The 23,024-nt window shown below is 43.0% G+C and overlaps 1 protein-coding gene across 1 annotated transcript in view; it reads left to right on the forward strand.

Moving 5' to 3' along the window:
• The window catches only part of LOC143284488 (voltage-dependent calcium channel subunit alpha-2/delta-3-like), a 670,968-nt gene extending 654,821 nt beyond the window's left edge, over positions 1-16,147 (forward strand). Inside the window, exons 36-37 of the mRNA XM_076591175.1 lie at positions 610-716; positions 1,725-16,147. Coding sequence (XP_076447290.1) covers positions 610-716; positions 1,725-1,832 — 215 coding nt within the window. The 3' untranslated portion in view covers positions 1,833-16,147. The remainder of the gene's footprint in view (positions 1-609; positions 717-1,724) is intronic.
• Positions 16,148-23,024: the final 6,877 nt, after the last annotated feature.

Consider the following 23,024-nt stretch of genomic DNA (forward strand, 5'->3'; position numbering starts at 1 on the left):
GTAAAGAGAGGAAGAGGTGGAGTCGTTAAGTCTACACACGCGTGCGTTGTTTCACTCAAAGGGTGTAGGGTTATATTTGAGAGACTGGCACGATTATATCGTTTTCGTTGTTCTGAAAATTATCTAGGACAAACAGATTTGCCATGCATTGCATAAATGTTTCTTCTTCTTCTTTTATTCATTGTTACCGTAAAATTACTAGGAAGTACTTTAAAGAGACCTTTTGCGCACATGAGAAACGGAAATGGGTATTACATGCTCAAATATCACATATCATATCATATCATATATCATGTATAATCTCTCTCATCATATACCATCTTTCTTATAATATTATATCATATATATCATATCTTTATGTATAGGCACAGTAAGCAACAGCTGTCTCGAATTTTTGAAGTGCAAGCCACTTGCTCCTGATAAACACACACACAAGCGCGCACACACACACGCACACATGAATGCACATATATCTATATATATATATATGTGTGTGTGTGTGTGTGTGTGTGTGTGTGTGTGTGTGTGTGTGTGTGTGTGTGAGATATGATTTTATAATTATTTTAAATGCCATGGAGACTGCAAGACATGTTCCTTGACTGTGCTCACATACGGAGGAGCAGCAGTGCGAACGGTTGTTCAGTTTCTCCACAGAGCTGAAGCGTGTGGACAACACACGCACCACCAATGCCCTGTGTCTGGACTCCAGGAATGAGGTCAGTTCCGCTGCCCACGATGGTCATGCTCAGAAGTTTTTTGTTTGTTTGTTTGTTTGTTTAATCTCAGCGCTTTGTGAATATTATTGTTTAATTTACATACATAGCCGTTTTTGTGGGGTTTGTTTGTTTGTTTGATGGGGTTTTTTTGTTGTTGGTTTATGGGGTAGTTTTTTTTTAGGAGGGGTTTCCGGGGTGCGGGTGGGGGCTTTGCCGTGGGGGGGGGGGGGTGGTTAGGGAGGGGAGGATTATGTCGAAGCAATTTAGGAATGAAAATGCAATATTTCCGCCATGTTTCCCCGATACGTGGGAAAGTCTGCATCATCATTATCATGCATCAGCTTCATTTGACGGATGAACACAAAAGATGGATGTGTTTGGAAAGTGAACATCACTGAACAACAGATGCAGGCGAACAGCTGGTTGTTTTTTCCCGATAAGTTGTATTTATTTTTGTATTTGTATTTCTTTTTATCACAACAGATTTCTCTGTGTGAAATTCGGGCTGCTGTCCCCAGGGAGAGCGCCACCCTTTTTTTCTTTTCTTTTTTTCTTTTTTTTTTCCTGTGTGCAGTTTGATTTGTTTTTCCTATCGAAGTGGATTTTTCTACAGAATTTTGCCAGGAACAACCCTTTTGTTGCCGTGGGTTCTTTTACGTGCGCTAAGTGCATGCTGCACACGGGACCTCGGTTTATCGTCTCATCCGAATGACTAGCGTCCAGACCACCACTCAAGGTCTAGTGGAGGGGGAGAAAATATCGGCCGCTGAGCCGTGATTGGAACCAGCGCGCTCAGATTCTCTCGCTTCCTAGACGGACGCGTTACCTCTAGGCCATCACTCCACTCCTGTATAGCAACAGGGTTGACTTTAACGACCTACTGGCTAACGCCCTTAAGGTAAAGCTGTTCAGAGCTGTGGTCTTGAAGCCAGGAAATCTAGAACCAGTTGGTGGGACACTGGCGCTGCGAGTAACCCAGCAGCACGTTGTGGTTTTGACTTTGTGCAGAAGGACTACACGTGCGGACAGCCCGGCCTGCCCCCCCTCACCCTGCCCCGCTGCTTTCTCCTCCTCCTCGTTGCCTTCTTCCTCTCTTCCCGCCTCTCTGCGTGCTGACAGCAGGAGCGCTGCCGGCGCCCCCCACCTGCTCATGAAAAATACCGACAGCCACCTCACCTCCTCCTTTGCTTCCTTCTCAACCGCAGTGTCTTGCGTGCCTCGCCTCCACCCTTCTGCTGCCTTGTCAGGGGAAGGCCAGTCGCGTGTCTCAGAAAGCTCTCGGGTGATCTCCCTTACCTTCGGTACAGCTGCTGCTTTGCTGAGAGAAAAAAAAAGACCACTCGAACCGCTTGCTTGCAGCTCGCTCTTTGGTCTGTCTCGGTCTCCCTCCATCCAGCGACACAGGCAGACCAACTGGCATACAACGCCTGCTGAATCTTCTTCATAGGCTGGCCTCTGTTCTGTTGGGGAAAGAATGAGGAATATTTATATCTAAAAACAAAGAAAGAAAAAAGAAAATAACAAGAGAAAAGAATACCCCTTTGAGGGTCTGTGTGCTTATATCGAAGTCGGCCCTTGAGCCATGTTCACGGCCTGTTCAGAACGGTAAAACGGTTAGATGACGCAAACGCGTGCCTTGAATGGTCTGTTCCTTAGGGAAAAGCCTTTTTGTTACATATTAGCTATGTTTTGGTTCATCCTCAGCACTATCGTACGGTATGTTCGTTGAGAATAACATTCCATCAAACGAAAGGATACCCGTCTGACATTAGAACGACAACACGTTTGTTAACAGTGGTAAAATAGTGGTGCAAGAGCAAGGAATGGAATTCTAAACGTGACAGTTAATATGACGTTCATTCATTTCTTCATGGGAAATGGTAAAAATCATTCCAACACCCTCTCCACTTTACCACTCATACCCCCGCAACACCCTCCGTTCTTATTCACACCCCAATAAGATCATGTATCTTAAACCCAGATAGATTTTTAAAGTTAGTTTTATTTCCTTAGATAACTGAGCATCTTTTGATGTGTACAGCTGAGAGAGCTAGGAAAGGGCCAGACGATTCCAGATCTGTTGAGGAGAGGAATGAATCCGCAAGTGGGTGATTTTTTTCTCTTGTTTCAAAACGTTCCATGTTGACAACTTCCTTTCTAAACCTACGATTCCATTGGTGTGCAAATGTAAATATGGTCCAGAGAAGAATGAAAATTTGCAAATATGTAAAAAGAACCGATCTTCACTGAAGTGGAAACGCAAACCGCCAATGCGGATCCCAGTCCTAGTAAATGACGAGCGCTCGTCACGCTTGGGAGCGGATTCTTTGGGTTTTCTTTTTCTCAAGGGTCTAAACTGTAGACCTCGTTATCTTCCGTTGTCCATATATTTGGATCAGAAAGACCCAAGTCTGCATTGTGGTTATCTGTATACACGGTTGGTTTGCGAGCATGTGGAAGGCTAAGCCTGGAAGGACTGCGTTCGCGTTTGTTCACGAATGGAATCGCAGTAAAAAAAAATTTTAAAAAAATTAAAAATTGTTCTTGTGTGTGGTTTGCTGGTCACTGCTGCAGATTATGACAGACAATTTGTTGCCTGCGCACAAAGCCCGCGTGAAGACAAAAATCTGTTTTGTGTGTGGATACGAACCAAAAATATTAAACAGGCAAGGATGCCATGGTGGAAGGGAAACAATTCTTTTGTTAATATGCCTTGCCTGGATTGATTTTGTTTTTGTTTGATTTTTTTTTCCTTAAAAGTGGATGTTGTGATACCGAGTATTGTGCAGTGAATGGTTTGTGTGATCTGTTATGGTTTAGGACGATATGGTTGTTGATGATGAAAAACGTTCCTGTGATTATGGAGATATTTATCGTTGGCCTTTTTCTTCTTCTTCATCTTCTTTACTGACAAGTGCTGAGTTGTGTTCTTGTGCAATATCTGTTGGGGGGGAGGGGGGGGGCAGCTGCCTGCGTTTCTCTGATGTCCACCGTTGTGTTTATGTCGTGGCAAAAACGTACATGGACGTTGCGTTCAGTCCAGTATTTTTGTTTCAACCATTGATTGCAACAGAGCCTGTTGGGATTTCTCTGTGTATCGTTTTCACAAATCAAGTTAATTCTCATCCCTTGAAACAATTCATAGCAACATAATTATTTACTGTATAATTGAAACGCTTTTTGTGTGTGTGCTTAGCACTTTAAAAAGTATGTTTCACTCTATAGATTCAACATAAATTTAATGTAATGTGTACATAGTATTACATCAGTGTGAGATATTCAAGTTGAAATGATTATTTTAAAATATCAGCAAAGACAAGGGCGCGCGTCTACAAAGTGTATAATTGGTTTCGAAACGTTTTTCTTGTGAGTGTTGAGAATTCAGCTGGATACAGAGTTATGTTTGCAGTATGTAGAGGCCCGACGTTTTATCCATAGGGTGGCATATCTTATATTGCCCACCTTTCTTGTAAACGATAAAATTCCTCTGATGGAAGTTTCAGTTGATCAGTTAGCTGAAACCGTGATCAGATTTTAGACTATTCTGATGCATTTCAGCTGTGGAGCTATAGAGACGGTTTTCTTAAGAAACAGCATTACCATGTTTATTTCCAACGTAAGGTTCTTTGGGGACTTGCTCAATCTTCCGGTCATAAAAACACCACCATACAAACCATTATTAACTGTTCGCTCAATCTATGGTTTCTATGTTTTATTTTTGTATATATTTTGTGAAAGATGTATTTGTCAGTCACTTGTTTAAGCTCTGTAAATGCGACACTTTTTGTATCGTTATTTATAATGGCGTTTTTTTATGTATATTGAATGCATGTTGAAAAATATGAAGAAGCATACTTGATGTGACTTGTCTTTGGCAGAACACTGTCAATGCTTTATATTGTTTTCCTTTTTAACATTCAGGAATATTGATTGAAACATGTGCACCACTTGTACTGAATTCATTCGTCTTTCTCCTTCCATTTTCATGATCTTTACATTCGTTTATTTTCTTACATGAGAATTTTTCTTCCTGACAAGATTGTTTTGACAGACATCCGGAACACAGTTTCTCGACATCTTTAGTTGACTATCCTTTGCCAGCTTCTTTGTCTCGAGGCCAGGGTGTTTTGATGTCACACATCGAGGTTGCCGTAAACTTGAGGGTCTCTTTTGCCTGTCTTCTGTCTTCATTTGGCAGTTTGACCTCTAGGTTCTTGTGGGACGATTTTTTTTTTTTCTGAAGACGATTCAACCACGACTGTCGGTTACTGTAATCCCTTTGTAACATGTCTGTTACGGCTTGTCCATGCCATGTGTTCGTTAAGGTCCGTGCCAATCTTTCTTCATACTCGGGAGTGCAGTGTGGGGAGGAGGCGGGGGGAGGAGGTGGGGGGATCAGATTGTATGCGGACGTGTGAAAACATTTGATTTTCCGTGTTTCTGCCATTAGATTCCCGCTTACGTGTGGAGAAAATATCGGAACTAGTTCAGTCAAATCAGAAAGATGTTAAGAGGGAAATATGAAGAGTATCACGTTGTCCTTTCGGTGACAGTGTGGTTACAGAATTTTGTCAACAATGAATCGGCGCATATTTCATTGCCTGTTCCCCCCGACTTACCTGTCAGGTCCCATTGTCTATATCACAGAAAAGAATTTCTCTCGCATTAAAACAAAATCAGCCTGAACGAGCGCATGGCTAGTGTTCAGTGTGTTGGGAATATCTTCACAGGACATTTCAAGCAGAATGGTATGACAGGGAAAGGAGACTTGGAAAACGTCACTAAAAGCGGAGTAGTTCTAGTTTGGGAAGAAATTACACACTTAATTACACTACCAAAGTGAGTGTGTGTCTGTCTGTTCCTGTTTCAAGGGCGCCATTATCTTCACTTTTGGTTCCAACAGCGTAATTCTTTGTTGCGCTGTTGCACACTTTGTTATTGATCTTTTTCTTTCTTTCTTTTTTTTTTAAATAGATTTTGCTAATTTCGCACTCGTGTCCTTTCCGAAACGTTGCAGAATTCCATTGAAATTGACAAATTATTGTGAATACGTTTGAGGTTTTTAATTCATGTGTGTTTCAAAAACATGATTCTTAACATCTTTGAAACGCGGAAGATTTTCGTAACGCTGGCGTCTCACAATAATTTTTTTTTCTTTTCCAAAACTCTGTAATTCATTCCATGAAAAAAAAAAAAACCTCGCCGACTCAGATGATAATATAACCTTTTGTGGGGGTTTGCGTTCGTGCACACGCACAATTGATTAGAAATTGATAGCTGTATCTTTTGTACACACCATTCCATCTTTTCACTGTACCATGTGGAAAGTGTTTTCCATGGATTGTGAGAGTAAAGTGGTGCACAAATGCTTCGGTATGAAATTATGTTTCATGTTTGTGTGTATCTAATTCATTCAGAAAATTATTATTTACTCGAGAGACACTTGTTAATGCTGAATATTACTCATAGTATGTGTTGCAAATGTTATCATTTTGTGCCCGTGAACGTCAACTATTTTTATGTGAATGTATTGTATTATTAATGAGGATAACCATTTATTTGCACTTAAAGTAATTGATTTTATTTCAATGGGTATCATGTGTTCGAACCAGAACAACCTTCCATGTTTGTTTGGGTTGGGTTTTTTTTTTCTTTTTTTTTACCAATACCGTTTACCATTCCAGCAGACATTAGCTTGTTCAAACCACAGAATCAAGACATTTTCAATGAATACGTCAGCATTTTTTTTTTTTTTTAATTCTTTTCCTTGCACATGAGGATTTTTATCTTAAAGGATTGAACAAATTTCCTTCGAAATGAAGTCATTACCCTAATGACCACGACGTCTTGTACACATTTGAAAGGTACATCTGTGTACCTCTTAGAATGAGACATTCACGACCATAAGATGGGTCTGATTTGTTTTTTCAGTTTTGTCCTTACTTTCCATTTCAGACCAACAGCTCAGTCACAATGTGTAAGTGATACGTGGTCAGGTTTAGATTTTAATGCGTTTTGGACGGTTGAAATCTTTGCGGACATTTTTGTTCACATTTATTTTGCCCGTGCGATCACTTTACGATGAAACGATCCCATGAGGACGTGTTTCATCCAAAGATCATCCCCCGTCCTTTCCACGGAATCATGAACATCTTATAACCCCCATGGTACCCCTCTTAGCCCTGTAACTCTCGTTGCATGAACGATCCCAACAGCGCTAAGTTTGTCTATTTGTTAAGAATGTTCCGCGAAGTGTATGGGATTTGTGAAGTTAGAGAAAAAAAAAACGAGTCTTGCTAAAAAGCAGTCAAAAGCACCGATAGGATGGTCTGTGCCACCCATCCCTGCCCAGGTGCCAGTTGCATTGCTTGGTTCTAACTTTTCGACAGTTACACGTGACTAAAATTAATGCCTACATTGACCGAACTACGCCATTGGTCAGTTCCAGAATACACACAGTTAGTGGCGGGTTACGACCATACTAGGCTCTTCCGTCCGAGCAATGCAACTGGCTCCAAGGCTTCAGTGTGTTTGCGGGTGTTGTGCGCTCGCGTCTCTTTGTGACTATCCCATGCTTATGTCAAAACGCACATATGCGCAGCTCAGAGAGACCAAACATGATGCATGGAAAAGTCTAGCATGGGAGGGGTTTTGGAACATGCCAGATCATTCCACGTCTGGCCTGCAAACCACCAAACTGAAGTCGAGAGAATGACATGCAGCTGTAAATTTATTGGCAAAGTAAAAAAAGAAGCTGCACATGAACATATCTGCATGAAAAACATTTTTTTAATGACTAGTCCGAGATTCAGTATTGGTACAATGTAGGTTAGGCCAGACCAGAGTTAATGGAGATCATTAGGGTAAGGTAGGGTAGTGAAGGTAACAAAATAGAATAGGTGTAAAAGAGAGAGCAGGCTAAGCTTGGTCAGGATAGATCAGAGTATGTTAGGCCAGAGGGTAGGGTAATAGTAATAACCATATTAATAATACGGAGGCTTATATAGTGCGGTTCCCCGCTTTTAAGAGCAGGCTCACCGCACTTTACAGTAAGAACAGATACGTAATTGGTCAGAATAAGTGTAGGTTAGAGAAGGCTACGCTAGGTCATGGTGGATCGTAATAGGTCAAATGGATAGGTAAGGGGTAGTTAAGAATAATGATAATAAATAGCTTTGCAATAAAACGTACAAATTTGAAAATATGTAACACGTGTACAAAAAAGAAGTCAACACAGTCTCATAGCAAAATACACATCATATTCGCCATAGTCAAAATACACACCAAGAAACCAGGCATCCAAATAACAAAAAAGCACATCTGACGATCAGATCAAAGCAAGTGCATGAAATCAGGAAAAAAAAAACTGAACTGATAATTATACGGTTTAAAAATAGTGCTCTCTTCAAAGCGGTTGTTGAGGTGTGTGAAGGTCACAGTGAATTCCACTTCATGCATCAATTTTGTGCGAATCTTTGGAATACAGTGTGCGCAAAGTAGATCACCCTGTTGGCGAGGGTAGGTAAAGAGTAAGTTTGATCAGTTCGGCTTGGTCGGGAGAGTTCATTAAGTTTGGTCAGATAAGGTCAGAGTTAGCTGCGGGTAGATCGAGTTTGGTACAGGTGGTGTGTATTCTTGTGGTAGTATATGCTATTAACTATTACTTTATGGAGGAATTAACTAGAATCTGGTCGTACCGAATACAGTAACATGTATGACTGTTGTGTTCGACTATGACCATCAGAACAGGAGGGGAGGTAACTGCTGTCCTGACTATTGGGGCTAGAATTTGGTTTTAGTGGAGAATGTATTGCCCAAGTTACATCCCCACTCTTGGCCAAGAGGGTTCAAGGACAATCGGCGTTGGGATGGTTCCCAAGAGGCCAACTAGCCCCCAAGACTGCAGCACTAAGAATCGGAGCAATTTAGGCCATCTAGCCCCCAAGACTGCAGCACTAAGAATCGGAGCAATTTAGGCCATCTAGCCCCCAAGACTGCAGCACTAAGAATTGGAGCAATTTAGGCCATCTAGCCCCCAAGGCTGCAGCACTAAGAATCGGAGCAGTTTAGGCCATCTAGCCCCCCAAGGCTGCAGCACTAAGAATCGGAGCAATTTAGGCCATCTAGCCCCCCAAGACTGCAGCACTAAGAATCGGAGCAATTTAGGCCATCTAGCCATCAAGGCTGCAGCACTAAGAATCGGAGCAATTTAGGCCATCTAGCCCCCCAAGGCTGCAGCACTAAGAATCGGAGCAATTTAGGCCATCTAGCCCCCAAGGCTGCAGCACTAAGAATTGGAGCAATTTAGGCCATCTAGCCCCCAAGGCTGCAGCACTAAGAATTGGAGCAATTTAGGCCATCTAGCCTCCAAGACTGCAGCACTAAGAATCGGAGCAATTTAGGCCAACTAGCCCCCAAGGCTGCAGCACGAAGAGCCAGAGCAATTTTGCCTCCAAGTTTGAGAGTCATAGTCACTCACAAAAGACTAAGCTGTAAATGATTTCCCATTGCAATGGAAAAACCATTGATCATACAGCTCTCGCCTTGCTGTTGGCCCAACTGTAAACTTTGTCAATGTGGGATGCAAATTGAGTGTTGGGCCTGAGTAAAATAATGTATTAGGAAACCATTAGAATCTCTATACACTAAGATCTAATATACAATAAGTAAAAAATCGGATAGAAAATACTCGATTCTGGTGAATACATTAGTCTATTCAAATACAGAATAATGCAGTAAAATACACCAGACTAACTTTACTGACCTACCTTAACGGCGCCTGGTGGGTAAAGGGGGGTGAGATTTTTCCTATCTCCCGGGTCAACATATGTACAGACCTGCTAGTGCCTGAACCCACCCCCTTTTTGTGTATACGCATGCGGAAGATCAAATACGCACGTTAAAGATCATGTAATCCATGTCAGCGTTCGGTGGGTTGTGGAAACAAAAACATACCCAGCATGCACACCCCCAAAAACGGAGTATGGCTGCCTACATGGCGGGGTAAATAGACAAAAACGGTCATACACATAAAATGTTAATGTCTGTGTGTGTATGTTTGCGTGCTTGAAATCTGATCGACAGGAAACGAATGATGAGCGCCCAGTGGCAGCCGTAAGTCGACTCTGCCCAGGTAGGCAGCCTGTTGTGCAAATGACCTCGTGTTTGTAAAGCGCTGTGAGCTTGGTCTCAAACCGAGGATAGACGCTATATAAATATCAATCAATCAATCCAAAACATACATCGATATAAAAGGTCGATTAGGACGATGAAAAACCGTTTTCAAGTGTTGCTCAATCCACACGTAAATTTTAAGTTAAAAACGTATCTTGTTTGTTCAAACCGTTGCCCTATGTGTGTGTGTGTGTGAACAAACCTTTGTCCGCAAGGTTTTTCAGGCGATCGATGACGTGGTTAAAAAAAAAAAAGTTTTAAAAAAGGGGGGAGGCGGAGGGGAGACCATCAGAAACCCGACCTACTCAGTCCGCTGTGAAGTACTTTAACATAACAGGCAACGTGCGAATTTATCACTTTCTTGCCGAAAAATACAACCAAATAAGAAAAACTAACTTTTCTATACTCACGTGTTAATAGGTGCACCTCGGCCTATCCTTTGCTCATCAGTTCATTACACGAGAACACTGTGCAGCAGATTGTTTGTTTTTTCACCTTATCTTTCGCCTCAGGAGATGCTGCAAGTTTAAATGAGCCCAATATTTTTCGTCCTCAATCAACCGAGATGATTTCATAACACAGTCGTGATGGATCTGTACGTACATTTCCCGTCTGACTCCTTCTTCGCATGTTTTTGTTGTTATTTTGTGGTACAAATGATAACCGCTTTTGTTTTGCTCATGCACTATATGAAAATCGAATCATGACTGCGTAACTATTTCTCCATGAATTATCGAGGGTTTGTGTGTGATCAATACAAATACGTTTTGCATCTAATAATTGCCTATCAATCGCCAGTACGTGAAAAGAACGTTTAAAAGACAAGTTCAACGACCCACATAAAAATTCCAATCAGATGAAATTATTTCAAAATGAAATAAAAACATTTGCAGGAACTTTTATAGCAACATTCTTAAATGGAGATCATTTCAAATAAAACCATGTCACTAATTATCAAGCCTATGCATGGGCTATTTTCTTCATGGAGTTTGGTTGAATGCTTGATATTCAGATAATGAAAATTCATAAACTGAGGATACAAATATGACTAGTTTTGTTGTGGTAACACAGTCTCCGTCTGCAATAATCCGGCCCTTTGCAATCGACTCCTACTCTTATCTGTAAAAGCCCCATCATAGTTCAGCACTAATACTACCGAGATCAGACCAAACCATGTTCCTTTTTGCCCCAGTCGACCGCTATGGGGGCGAGGGTGGTAGCTGAAGGCCTGTCAGTTCGTTAAAAACAAAAAAAGGACACCAATTTATGTTTAAAGGTCTTTATGTAAGAAATACTCCTGCCAGTTCGAAAAAAATATTGAACACCAAATAATGTTTAAAAGTCTTAATGTAAGAAAGACCCGGTCAGTTCATAAAAAAATCGAATACCAAATGTTTAAGGGTCTTAACGTAAGAAAGACAAGTTCATTCATTGAATGTTTCGCTCGGTCCACATGAAAATATCAGTGAGGTGCAAGGCGCCATTCTGTGAGCACCAAGCACCCGACAATCCTCGTCAGAAACCTGCACAGACTTCACTAAAGCAAGTCCTAGTTTGTGATAAGACACCATGTCAAAAAGAAAAAAGCGATGTCAGCATCAGCTTCTTAGGCTTACAGTCTGCGAGCAAACGAACGAACGAAATATGACAAATGTATTCCACGTACCTCATCCAACCTGTCCTGTTTGTATAAACGATTATTTTTATTTGTATAATACGACGGAGCCTGTCGATTCAATATACTGAATTTAATTCGCAGGTCGCTGAGCATACTGATTCAAAGTTATGTAATAACTGAACACGATTCGCAGGAGACTTTTTTTTTTCCTATTTTTCCAACTCTGTTCTGTTGTTTCGGTTCGAGCTGAAAGTTCAGAACCAGAGTTCAGAATTTAAGTCAAACGCGTGTAAAAAAAATCACGGATTGTTGAAATAAAAGTGCTAGAAATGTACTGTGGGCTAGGTATAATCATAAGCGAAAACTGGAAACCAGATTTTTTTTTCTTTCGTTTTACTTGTTCAAAAGGTTCACGAATTGGGTGTGTACTTAACCTTTGCAATTAAATGTCCGATATTATTGCCGTTTCACGGTTTACCTTCCCACCTGCAGCCACATTTGCTGACAGGGTTTTCGGGCGCACGGTTTATTTAACACGTTTCGTTGTCTCAAAGGGAGAGTGTTCAAGGCCATTTCGTGTTTGTCGTTCTTGTTGCTGTTCTATGTGTTATGCAGTGCCTTGTGTCTCATGTCCAATTTTCTTGGGTTATTCTGTTTATGCATGTTCTGGCTGCTATACGTTTCTTTGCTTCTTTGTGAGTGGATTTAAAGATTAATCTATATGTTTCGTTTCAAAATGTATATGTTTTGTTTATTTGTTTTTAAACTGGCATGTGTTCGTTCACGTTCCTGTTAACGCTAACATTTTTTCATCGGTATTTATAGGCGTGATTTTTTTTTCAAACGTGTTGAATTAAATCTGTTTATTATGGAAAATTTTGTATGTATATTAATCACATATGTTTGGAGCTTCAAAAAGGGGTATAAAGTAACACCGTTCATTCCTTCCCCACTAAGAAATGACTGAAGCAAAGCACTTGTTTTTTTATGCTGTGATTTGTTGTTTTGTCTATACATTCCTGTAATCATCACTTCACAGGTGTAGGAAAGCGTGAAATTTCTGTCAGTCTCGGCCAATGCGTGTGCAGTCTTTTCTGTACAAGTCATTTCTGCACTCCATTTGTCACGTTTTCAAAAACGTCAAGCACTACATACAAATCAGAGCATTTTGTATTAACTTTCTGATTTATACTATTTGTATATTTCTCCATATTTATCGGCATTTTCTCTGTATTTTCACAGAGACATTTATGACAATTGTGCATTTATTCTTTCTGTCACCGTTCTTTATCCAAAGATTTATATTTATATTATTTTGATTTTTAATGCATTTCTTACACTTGTGGACAATCATAGGCCTACACATAGATTTATGACATAGTTTTTGGCTCGCGTGTTTTAGACACAAAGTGAGTCTTTGTAATAACCGTTGTTGGTTGTCAGTGTGTGTGTGTGTGTGTAGTAAACTTTAACAGATTCATTTTATTTGGGGAATACTTAGGTCTGTTGACACAAAATGTGGCTGAAATTTCGGGGAAAAAAATTGTCGTTTTCTACACACACACACTCTACTTACAGTGACAGAGTACTTTTGGTAAGGACGCAAAAATGATAAAGAAGCCAGAATGTTTCCACACTCAAGGTACCATTACATTTTTATTCCTTATTCAGAAAAGACAGTGGCTAAGAATAGCTGGGGATTCCCCCTGCGATGTATAGAAAAGAAAGAGCATTAGTTGTTTTTCTCAAGGCCTGACTAAGCGCGTTGGGTTACGCTGCTGGCCAGGCATCTGCTTGGCAGATGTGGTGTAGCGTATATGGATTTGTCCGAACGCAGTGACGCCTCCTTCAACTACTGAAACTGAAATTGAAACTTCTTCAAAAAAGATAGCTTTTTGTTCGTGCTGACATGTTGATTAACCCTTTCGCCGCCGAGCTCGCCGCCGCCAAGCTCGCATTTATGCACAGGCGTGGTAGAGGACCCATGTCACTGAAAGGTGACCATTCATTGGTCTGTTATCCATGAACCAACTGCTCTTAATGTTCGGTGGTAGGATAGGCCATATTTTCTATACATCGCAGGGGGAATCTCCAGCTATTCTTAGCCACTGTTTTTTCTGCGTTTATACCAGAAGGGAATTTTGTACTCTAAATTGACTGGCGGTGAAAGGGTTAATATCCGTCGTTTTATCATTTTTGCTTCAAACAGGAACTTCTTAGAATGAAAGTTACATTGATCCATACACCTACCAGGAGCAACATTTTGTCAAGTAATTGGACATCAATCCGATTATACTGTGGGAAATTTTTAAACGGATCTTGCTCATTATAAACATTATATGTTTTAATATATAAGGCAAGGCATAGACAGGCTGTTGTGCTTTATCAAGCACGCACGACAACACATTATTGAAGGGAGAGAACGATTTGTGTGCATGCCTTATGTCCACGAGCAACCATCAGAATCAACAAAATCTTGCAATTTACCCAGTTCGGTTTGACAGTTTAACTGAACTCGCACTACCCATGCGCGTTTGATGAGGGTTTGTTCCTGTGTCTGTTTCCGTTCAAATCAAATCAAATCATGGTGCTGAGAGCCTCGCCGACCACTAAGGCTATCGCCACATTAGCACCCACTTCAAGAAGGGTAATTTTTTTTTTTTTTTAAGTAGTCACCGTTTCAAGCTTCCCACTTAAAGGTTAACTCAGTACGGCCAGTCCTCTCTTCTCCTCTACACAGACCCCTCGGGTGTCCAGTGGGTGTCTGAATGACCCAACCTTTAGCTTCCGTCGTCAGAATTGTGGTATTCTTTGTCAACATTCACCTCTTCAGTATAAGAGCCTTCCGCTTGCAATATTTTGATGGTAACTGGGGTGAAACGCTGTTAACGTCGTCTCTTTCGCCATTCGTATGGAGAGAGTTAAAAACCTTCCACAGTTTTCAAATCTGATTAAAAATGTTCTCTTCTTTCAAGAAGTCCTTTCCCGTCCAGGGAGGGATATCACGAAACAAAGCCTTCAGAGAATCCGCCTTGTAATGTCTGTGTCTGTGTTGAACGTCATATAGATCCCAGCAGTCAAGGAGCACGTGTTTCACGGTGGGAGGCAACACACCAGGGGCCTCCCTCCCCCTCTTGTTTCCGTTCTGGTCAAAATGATACAAACATTTTGAGAGATACTTGCATCGTGCATGTTCACATATTCTGACATAAGCGTTGGGTTACGCTGCTGGTCAGGCATCTGCTTGGCAGATGTGGTGTAGCGTATATGGATTTGTCCGAACGCAGTGACGCCTCCTTGAGCTACTGAAAACTAAGAAGAAAAAAACTGACAGTAAGTTGCCATTTTTTACGTCCGTGTAGAAGATACAATGCTAAGAGGTTCGAACGGGCTTGGGTATTACATCAAGAGCCGTTTAGTAGTGTGTACACACCTCAGGTCACCACCCCTACTCGAGTCACGGAGGAGGCATCATCATAATCGAAATATTCATTGTAGAAAAAAAAATTCCAGAACGCGTCCGATTTGCCGAAAGGACTGGACTTTACCGAAGTGATTATCCTATACGATATGCCTAAAGATGTGCTTGACGATACTGTCTTGAACGAAGTCTGTAAGTCGTGATGCAGGGATGAACAAGTTTGAACCTTTGACATACATACATACAAGAATCGTAAAACAATGAAATTCCGATTGATGTGGGCTGCTAAATCAAAATAGAATCGTTCTGTTTCCAACAAGCAGGTTTTGGTTCGACAAACACTCGTATCTGGGAGGAGGCCGAGGGTGAATTAGAAATATTAATTGCACCGATATTATGTAAGTATGTGTGCCCCATCTCCACCCACCCCCACCCCCCTCCCGCGTTTTCCGTTTCGTTGTTGCTCATCAGGAGTCACACGTGAGCCAAGGAGGAGGATTTGCCTCTTGTTGATATTTGAAAACAGATCTGTAGAATTGCTTGAAAACAGTCGAATATTTCCTTAACCAAGGAAAGAAAGATAAGGGAGGGCTATCCAGTCAACATTTTTATGACCATAAAGGGATCCTTGTAGTCACTGTGGTGCCTCGGGATGCATTACAATTCACCGGGTTTTATTTAGCTTTCCTTCTTTGCTGTGTAAAATGCTCCGAGTACTGGCATCGAGGAGACAGTGCATTTTCTGTTCAAATCAAATAATATTTATGGCCCCGCCTCCTACGAAGACCTACTCAAAACTAAGAGCAAACCTTCAACCAACGTAACATTGAAACTGAAATCGACTGTCATCACACCACAAAGTAGTTTGAGACAAAAATAAACACACGAACATTTGTTCATTCCCAAAATAATTCATCTATATAAAAAAATATATATGTTCACTTCTTTTTTTTAAGCCATTCAAATTCATGATCATCATCTGTTTGATGAATTCTAACATACACATTGTTTTTGCTTTTTTGTTATTTTTGTATATAAAATCGTTGTAAACATGAGTTTGACCAAGTGCTTTTTCTTGTCCAGGCGTGTTGTAATTCATGCTACTTGACTAATCCGTTCACAGTGGTGAACTGCGTTCAAATTCAAGCATGTTTGGTATCTAAAGTGGTGTGATGATTTGCAGTGTCGTTTTCTTGTTATCTAATCTGAAATGTGTTTCCATCTTCAGTGGGTTTAAATCTGGCATGTTCTCCTTTTACTTGCTGAACAAAATAAAGACAAATGAAAAGAATGAATAAATCCAAGATTTATTGCTCATTCATGTTGTTCTGAATTGTGTATAAAAACAAGCTGAGTGAAAATTTGGAAGCAGTGAGTGTTTTTAGTAATCAGTGTTTTTAGTCATCTCTCTCTCTCTCTCTCCTCCCCCCCCCCCCCCCTCTTGTTTATAGTTCAGCAGACCATACAAACCATCAAGGGTTAAAGTCTTCAAATATTAGTGAAAGCACAAACAAGTCGTCAGCAAGCTGAAAACAGTTATAAATCCCACCCACCCCCTTTCTCCCCCCCCCCCCCCCCCCCCCTTTTTTTTTTTTTTTTTTTAATTTGGTTTGTTTCTTGTTGTTTGGTGTTGTGCTTTCTTTAAGTTATGGGGACAGGGTGGGAAAAAAACAGCCTTCCCTTTGAGCTTTTGTTTTATGAAAATACCAACCAATAAAACAGGAGGTTCTTTGTGTATGTATCTTGAAAAATCAAATTCAGTCGTGTTTTACAACCCAGGAGACCATAACACTCAATCTCGGGACTAAACACACGTTTAAATCAAATCAAATTATGGTGCTTAGAGCCTCGCCGACCACTAAGGCCATATCAAGGCTATCGCCACGTTAATACCTACTGCAAGTCAAGGGTAAAAACAAATTACAATAAGAACTAGTCACCGCTTTAAGCTTTCTACTCAAAGATTAAAAACCTTCGATAGTTTAGAACCTTCAAATCTGATCAAAAATGATCACTTCTTTCCAAGAAGTCAATCAGCGTCCACGGAGGGACATCACGAAACAAAGTCTTCAGAGAAACCGCCGTGTAATGTCTGTGTTTAACGTCATGCATATCCCAACAGTCAAGGAGCACGTGTTTCACGGTGAGAGGCTCATCACAGGGAATACATCGTGGGGCCTGCTCTACCTTCAACAAGAAAGAATGAGTATATAAAAAAATATATAAAAAAAGTGTGCCTCGCGCGCAGTCTGCAGAGCACAGATGACTCCTTTCTATTCTTCACCACCGATGGAAGGGTCTCTTTTAGGTCTGGACGGATTTGGAACAGCTTGTTGTTCGTCTGGGTGTTCCACTCCTCTTGCCAAAGATCCTTAACGTAAGTGTTCACCTTCTGCTTCATGTCTGTGTATGGTACGAAGGATCTCGATAATTCTTCCTTCACAGCGTTCTTGGCCAGCTGGTCTGCCCTTTCGTTAACACGAATGCCAAATGGCCGGGAACCCAGGCCAACACATCATATCCTTTCTTCGTTACGAGAGTAAAAGCATCGTAGAATTCCAGCAGTTTGGGATGAGTCAGATTCCTGCAGGCGATCGCCTCCAGGGCTGACAAGGAGTCGGAAAAGATCATGAAGCTCTTTTGTTTCGAAAAGAGAACCATTTTTACCGCCAGAAACAGTGCCGTCAGTTCCGCAGTGTACACAGTGTGCTGTCAGATAGGATGTGTTCCGTTGTGGGCTGGTCAGGAAAGGCGGGACAGAACGCAGATGCAGCGACTCCGTCCTCCGACTTGGAACCGTCAGTGAAGATTTTTTGAAAAGTGGGGAACTTGTGGCAGAGTTCCGAAAAGTAAGTTCTGTAGGCCAGTGAACTGGTGGAGTCTTTACGGTACGAGGCCAGATCGAATCGGACCTCACGTGTTTTAAAGGTCCACCTCGGCTCTCCCCGGCCCCGCAGAGATCGCAACCTTCCCCTCCTTGGGTGTTGGAGGTGGGGAGATGCGGGGGGGGGGGGGGGGGGGGGGGGTCTGGGCACTCCCACCAGCTCAAGGGGCAAGCTGACGAGAGGCGGAATAAGGGAGTGGGGGGAGCGGGAAGCGGACACCATGCCTCCACCCGAGGCTTTCCCCCCTCAACCCTCCCCCTGCCCAGGAGCTCCTGAGGACCGCTGTACACGATGGGAAGGGATGGATACAGCGCCTCCATCCGAGGCCAATGGTTTTACCAAAGTCGGTATGTCGTCCGTCTGCGTCCCTGTGGACGTCGTCTGGATCCCAACGTCCACCATCCTGGGTCCGACAACTGATGCATAAGATGGACCTGCCTTTAGCAAAGTAGCCTCCACTAGTTTACGGGCTTCAAAGAATGGGATTTTCTTCTCCGTCTTCACCTTCTGGATCTCCTTTTCTTTTTTCCAGGTGGGGCAGTCGTTCGACGAAGACGGGTAGCTGCCTCCGCAGTTCACGCAACGGGCTGGACTGATGCATTCGCCCTGGTGCGCCGCCTTTGAACAGGTGCCACACGCCTCTTCCTCCTTGCAGCAGTCTCGCACGTGGCCGAACTTCTGGCACTTGAAGCACCGTAGAGGGGACGGCACGTACAGACTTACGTTCACCTGCAGGTACCCAGCTCTTATGTCCTTGGGGACATTGGGGCAGCAGGAGGTGAGGAAGAATGTGTTGGTCGGGACTCTGTCCGACCCCTTCCTTACTGTCACCCTGTAAACATCCGTCACTCCCTGAGAGGACAGCTCGCTCTTAATCTCTGCCTCAGACACTCCTCTCAACTCAGGGCATCTGATGACCCCCTTCGAGCAGTTCAGACCTTTGTGAGGGGAGACCTTCACCGCCCTATCCACAAAAGTGGCCGCTTTAAGCAGAAGCTGTGTCTGCCTTTTCGATGTCGTCTCCACCAGAAACGTTCCGTTCTTCAGCCTCTTGATAGACTTCAATGCGCCTGCCAAACATTGGAAACCTTTCTGGATGGCGAAGGGGCTGAGAGCCGACAAGGGCTTGCCATCATCAGTGCCATCCACCACAAGCCACGACAGCCAATATCCAGAGGTCTCTCGGACCTCCGCATCGGAGTCCGAGTCGCTTTCCGTTCCTTGTCTTCTCCTCTTTGCCACTTTAGGGGGTTGTGATTGAGTGGAAGCCATGGGTTTTTTTTATCTTTAATTCATCCCTCCCTTACCTACCCACCATGGGGTCCAACTTAGGGGGCCAGGGTCAAGGGAACACCAGCTTGACCCCTTTCAGGTTTCAGGAGGGACATACGACCAACAGTCTAGCTCTAACGCGTCCCCCACCCCCGCCCCCCGATCATGCCCAGCTCCCGGGTACAGAGAACTGAGCACTACGGGGGTTATCATCGGTAGCCTCTAAACTGCCAGTCTTGACCCAACCCCACGTAGGGGTAGCCGATTGACACACACGGGCCAATGTGTGCCGCCTGTCTTAGGAGAGGTCCGAGCCAAAGGGACGTGTTGAGAGCAGCGTGCTCTCTCAATCCCCAGGATCTCATTCCCCTCCAACACAGGTCGCGCCGCACGGCAAACACGGTGGGCCTGAAGAAAGCCGCAGAGAAAAAAGAATGTGGAAAAGAAGGCTTGATGGGGAGCTGGAGACAGAAAAGAGGCGGTAAAAAGAAGAGAGAACAGCGAAAGGGACACTTTTAGTTTGGGCCTCACTCACGACCTGTGCAGCATGGGAAGCCCTATCAGGGGCATCAGTACAAAAACAAAAACAAAAAAAAACCGACTTATTAGCCTGAACAGCTACAATGGCTATGTAGGCTGTCAATTAAAACCTGGGACTAGAGCACTAAACCCTCAGAAGCACAGATGCCCCCGCCGACATAGCTCGCTCGATCACTGGCCACTAAGCCTCCAGACCGCGACAAGGTAGTGACCCCCCGGGAGGAATCAGAGAGAAGATTTATTGTTTCAAATTATGTATTTATCACACTCGCTATTTATGAAAGATGCAAATGATGGTTTTTATTGGATACCATCCCATACTGGATTCCTTCATAACGACCAAGCAGACAGGGCAGCAAAAAGGGGAACAAAAAATTATACAGGCAGTTTGAAAGTGTATTGCCCATTGACATACAGGGAAATAATCACAAGAAAGATAGGAAGAAGACAAGAATGACTGCAGGATCTTTCAAAGATAAAAAAAAAAACAACTAAAGTTTATAAAAACCTTTTGGGTGGTAGTTGAATCCTCTTTGTTTTGACATGACGTTTCGGACCATAAGCCCGTTGTCAAGTGATGAGAAGAGGACAGTGTGAATAGGAAAGCCTATCCTCTTCTCATCACTTGACAACGGGCCTATGGTCCGAAACGTCGTGTCAAAACAAAGAGGATTCAACTACCACCCAAAAGGTTTTTATAAACTTTAGTTTTTTATCACTAGAAAGATAATTTTGAAGGTGCTTTCAATCAACTCTAAAACTATATATCAGTGGACTCTCTCAGACTCTGGTCCGATTTGCATACCAACTCTAAGTTTACTTTTCAGACTATTATCTAATTCATTGTGGACTAACTATAGCTCTAAGTCCAGTGCATATGCTTCAGTAATGTGACAATTAAGCATATAATCTTTGACTATGATTTGATGAAGTCTTACTTGCACGAAAGTGTGTCATTTCAAGTGACTGAGACCGTTGATTTGACTTTTTGCATTCACTATCTGTTGTTTCGCTTGTTAGATAAAAGACTTCTCTTTTACGAAGTCCATTAAGTAATTTTTCTGTAATTATATCTTGATATCCGTTTCAAATTTCACGCCCTATTTACCCGCTTTCCCCCAACTCACCATTCGTCCCCCTCCCCCCTCCTCTTCTAAACAATAATACTCATATGCATACATTTTCCTCTCACAAAATGTCTTCAATCACCGATCTGAGTGACGGGACAAACAAAATTCCTCCACAAGCGCAAGCACGCACAGTCTATACCATTCCCTTATGTCGTTTTTAGATGGCAAAAAAAAATTACTCATAAGGACGATATCAGCATTTCGTGCCATCGACTGTGATGACGTGGAGAATAAATCTATACATAAATGATAACATTATTCCATCCACAAATGGGCATTCTTGAATCACCTTTCATTTTGAAGTAGTTATTCCAAATCTTTCGTGATAAGCCCTAAAATTAACTGGCGTATTATGAAATGGACTATCTTACTGAGTGAGTGGCTGTCCTGACGAGCAAGGCGTTGGTCTGAGCTGCGATGAAAAATGCGTTGGTGCCAGCCAGCCAGCCAGCCCATTAGCTTGCCATGTGCACTGCGTGGATTGTGTTTGTTGCTCATCCGTCGCCTTCGTGGACCTATCTCAGGAGCGTAAAGCACGTTTTTGATGTCTACAAAATGTCAGAGACAAGACGTTAACAATTGACGTTCCCGATCCCCCCCCCCAACCCCCCTGTCCGCCCCCCCCACTCCTCCCCTCCCCGTCCGTGCCTCCCCCTCCCTCCGCAACCCCCTCCCCCCCTACTCCCTCCCCCTCCCCCCGAAAAAAAGCAAGCGAAATAGATAGTGATACGGAAAAGGCAACTGGTGTTCGTGCACGAAACTTTTGTTTGATCCTGGAGCAGCGTGGTACTCGCATAATTCTACTTAGTATCAGAATCAGTAGCTCAAGGAGGCGTCACTGCGTTCGGTCAAATCCATATACGCTACACCACATCTGCCAAGCAGATGCCTGCCCAGCAGCGTAACCCAACGCGCTTACTTATTCTACTCATCTTTTCGCCCAATATCCATTTCATTTCAGTCATTCGGGCCCAACCATAAACAGCGCCGCAGAGATAAAACGTGTCATTAACTTCTCAGCTCATTTCGTCCATAAAATGTTACTTTTGTCATATGGAGTTTATTATGGAGCATGTTCAAGCGGGCGTATGTATATTGTCATTTGTGTAGGGATTGCTGCTCTCTCCGTCAGAGTGTCACTTCAAAGTGTTGTCTCTCTCTCGCGCGCGCACGCACATACATTCACACACACGCACAGAGGCACACGCACGCACGCACGCACGCACACACACACAACACACACAACCACAACACACACACACACACACACACAACTTTGCATGTATACTCTTTCACTCTAAGTAAAGCATACTCACTGACTGACCATGCCAGGGGAGACAGGCAGACAGGGGGGGGAGGTGAGTGGGGAGGAAGACCCACGTTGTCCTCTGCTGGCTCCCACTGACACCTGCAGGTCCACGTCCCAGTGTCCGACAGATGGAGCGCCGGCCTGCTGGCAGGAGGGTGACCGCTGTCTTCAGCACTCCAGGAGGGGGACTGGGGCATTTGGGACACGTGCGCATCGTAACCGAAGGCCTCATAAAGTCCTCTGCTGATACAGAGACAGGAGGCCCGATTTTTCGGGAGACACCTGTACCAGTTTTCAGTTTCAGTTTCTCAAGGAGGCGTCACTGCGTTCGGATAACTCCATATACGCTACACCACATCTGCTAGGCAGAAGCTTGACAGCAGTGTAACCCAACGCGCTTGTCAGGCCTTGAGTGCATACTTATATATCTGTGTACCTATCAGAGTGGATGTCTCTGTACATAATTTTGCCAGAGGACAACACCCTCGTTGCCATGGGTTCTTTTCCATTGCGCCAAGTGCGTGCTCCACACGGGACCTCGGTTTATTTATCGTCTCATCCGAAAAACTAGACGCTCAGTTTGATTTTCCAGTCAAACCTGGGAGAAAGGGCGAGAGCGGGATTCGAACCGACGTGCTCACGGAACTCTGTATTGGCAGCTGAACGTCTTAACCATTTTGCCACTTCCTCTTGTACCAGGATCTCAGATATCCGGTTCCAGCAGTCTGGAGAAAGGAAACGGTTTCTGTAAGTCATTATCATTGTCGTTTTCGCTCTTGCTTATCACCCAGCCGACCGCTAAGGACCATATCAGGGCTGAAGAACAAAATAAAAATATTTTTTTAAACACGTGAATATCGATCCCATGTAACATGAAAAAAAGAAATTCGTGAAAAAAAGATTAGGCTTAAGTACAGACACATCCATGAATAGACACCCAGCGCATGCCTCTGACAATA

Source organism: Babylonia areolata, chromosome 8 (genome assembly GCF_041734735.1).
Source record: "Babylonia areolata isolate BAREFJ2019XMU chromosome 8, ASM4173473v1, whole genome shotgun sequence".
NCBI lineage: Eukaryota > Metazoa > Mollusca > Gastropoda > Neogastropoda > Buccinidae > Babylonia > Babylonia areolata.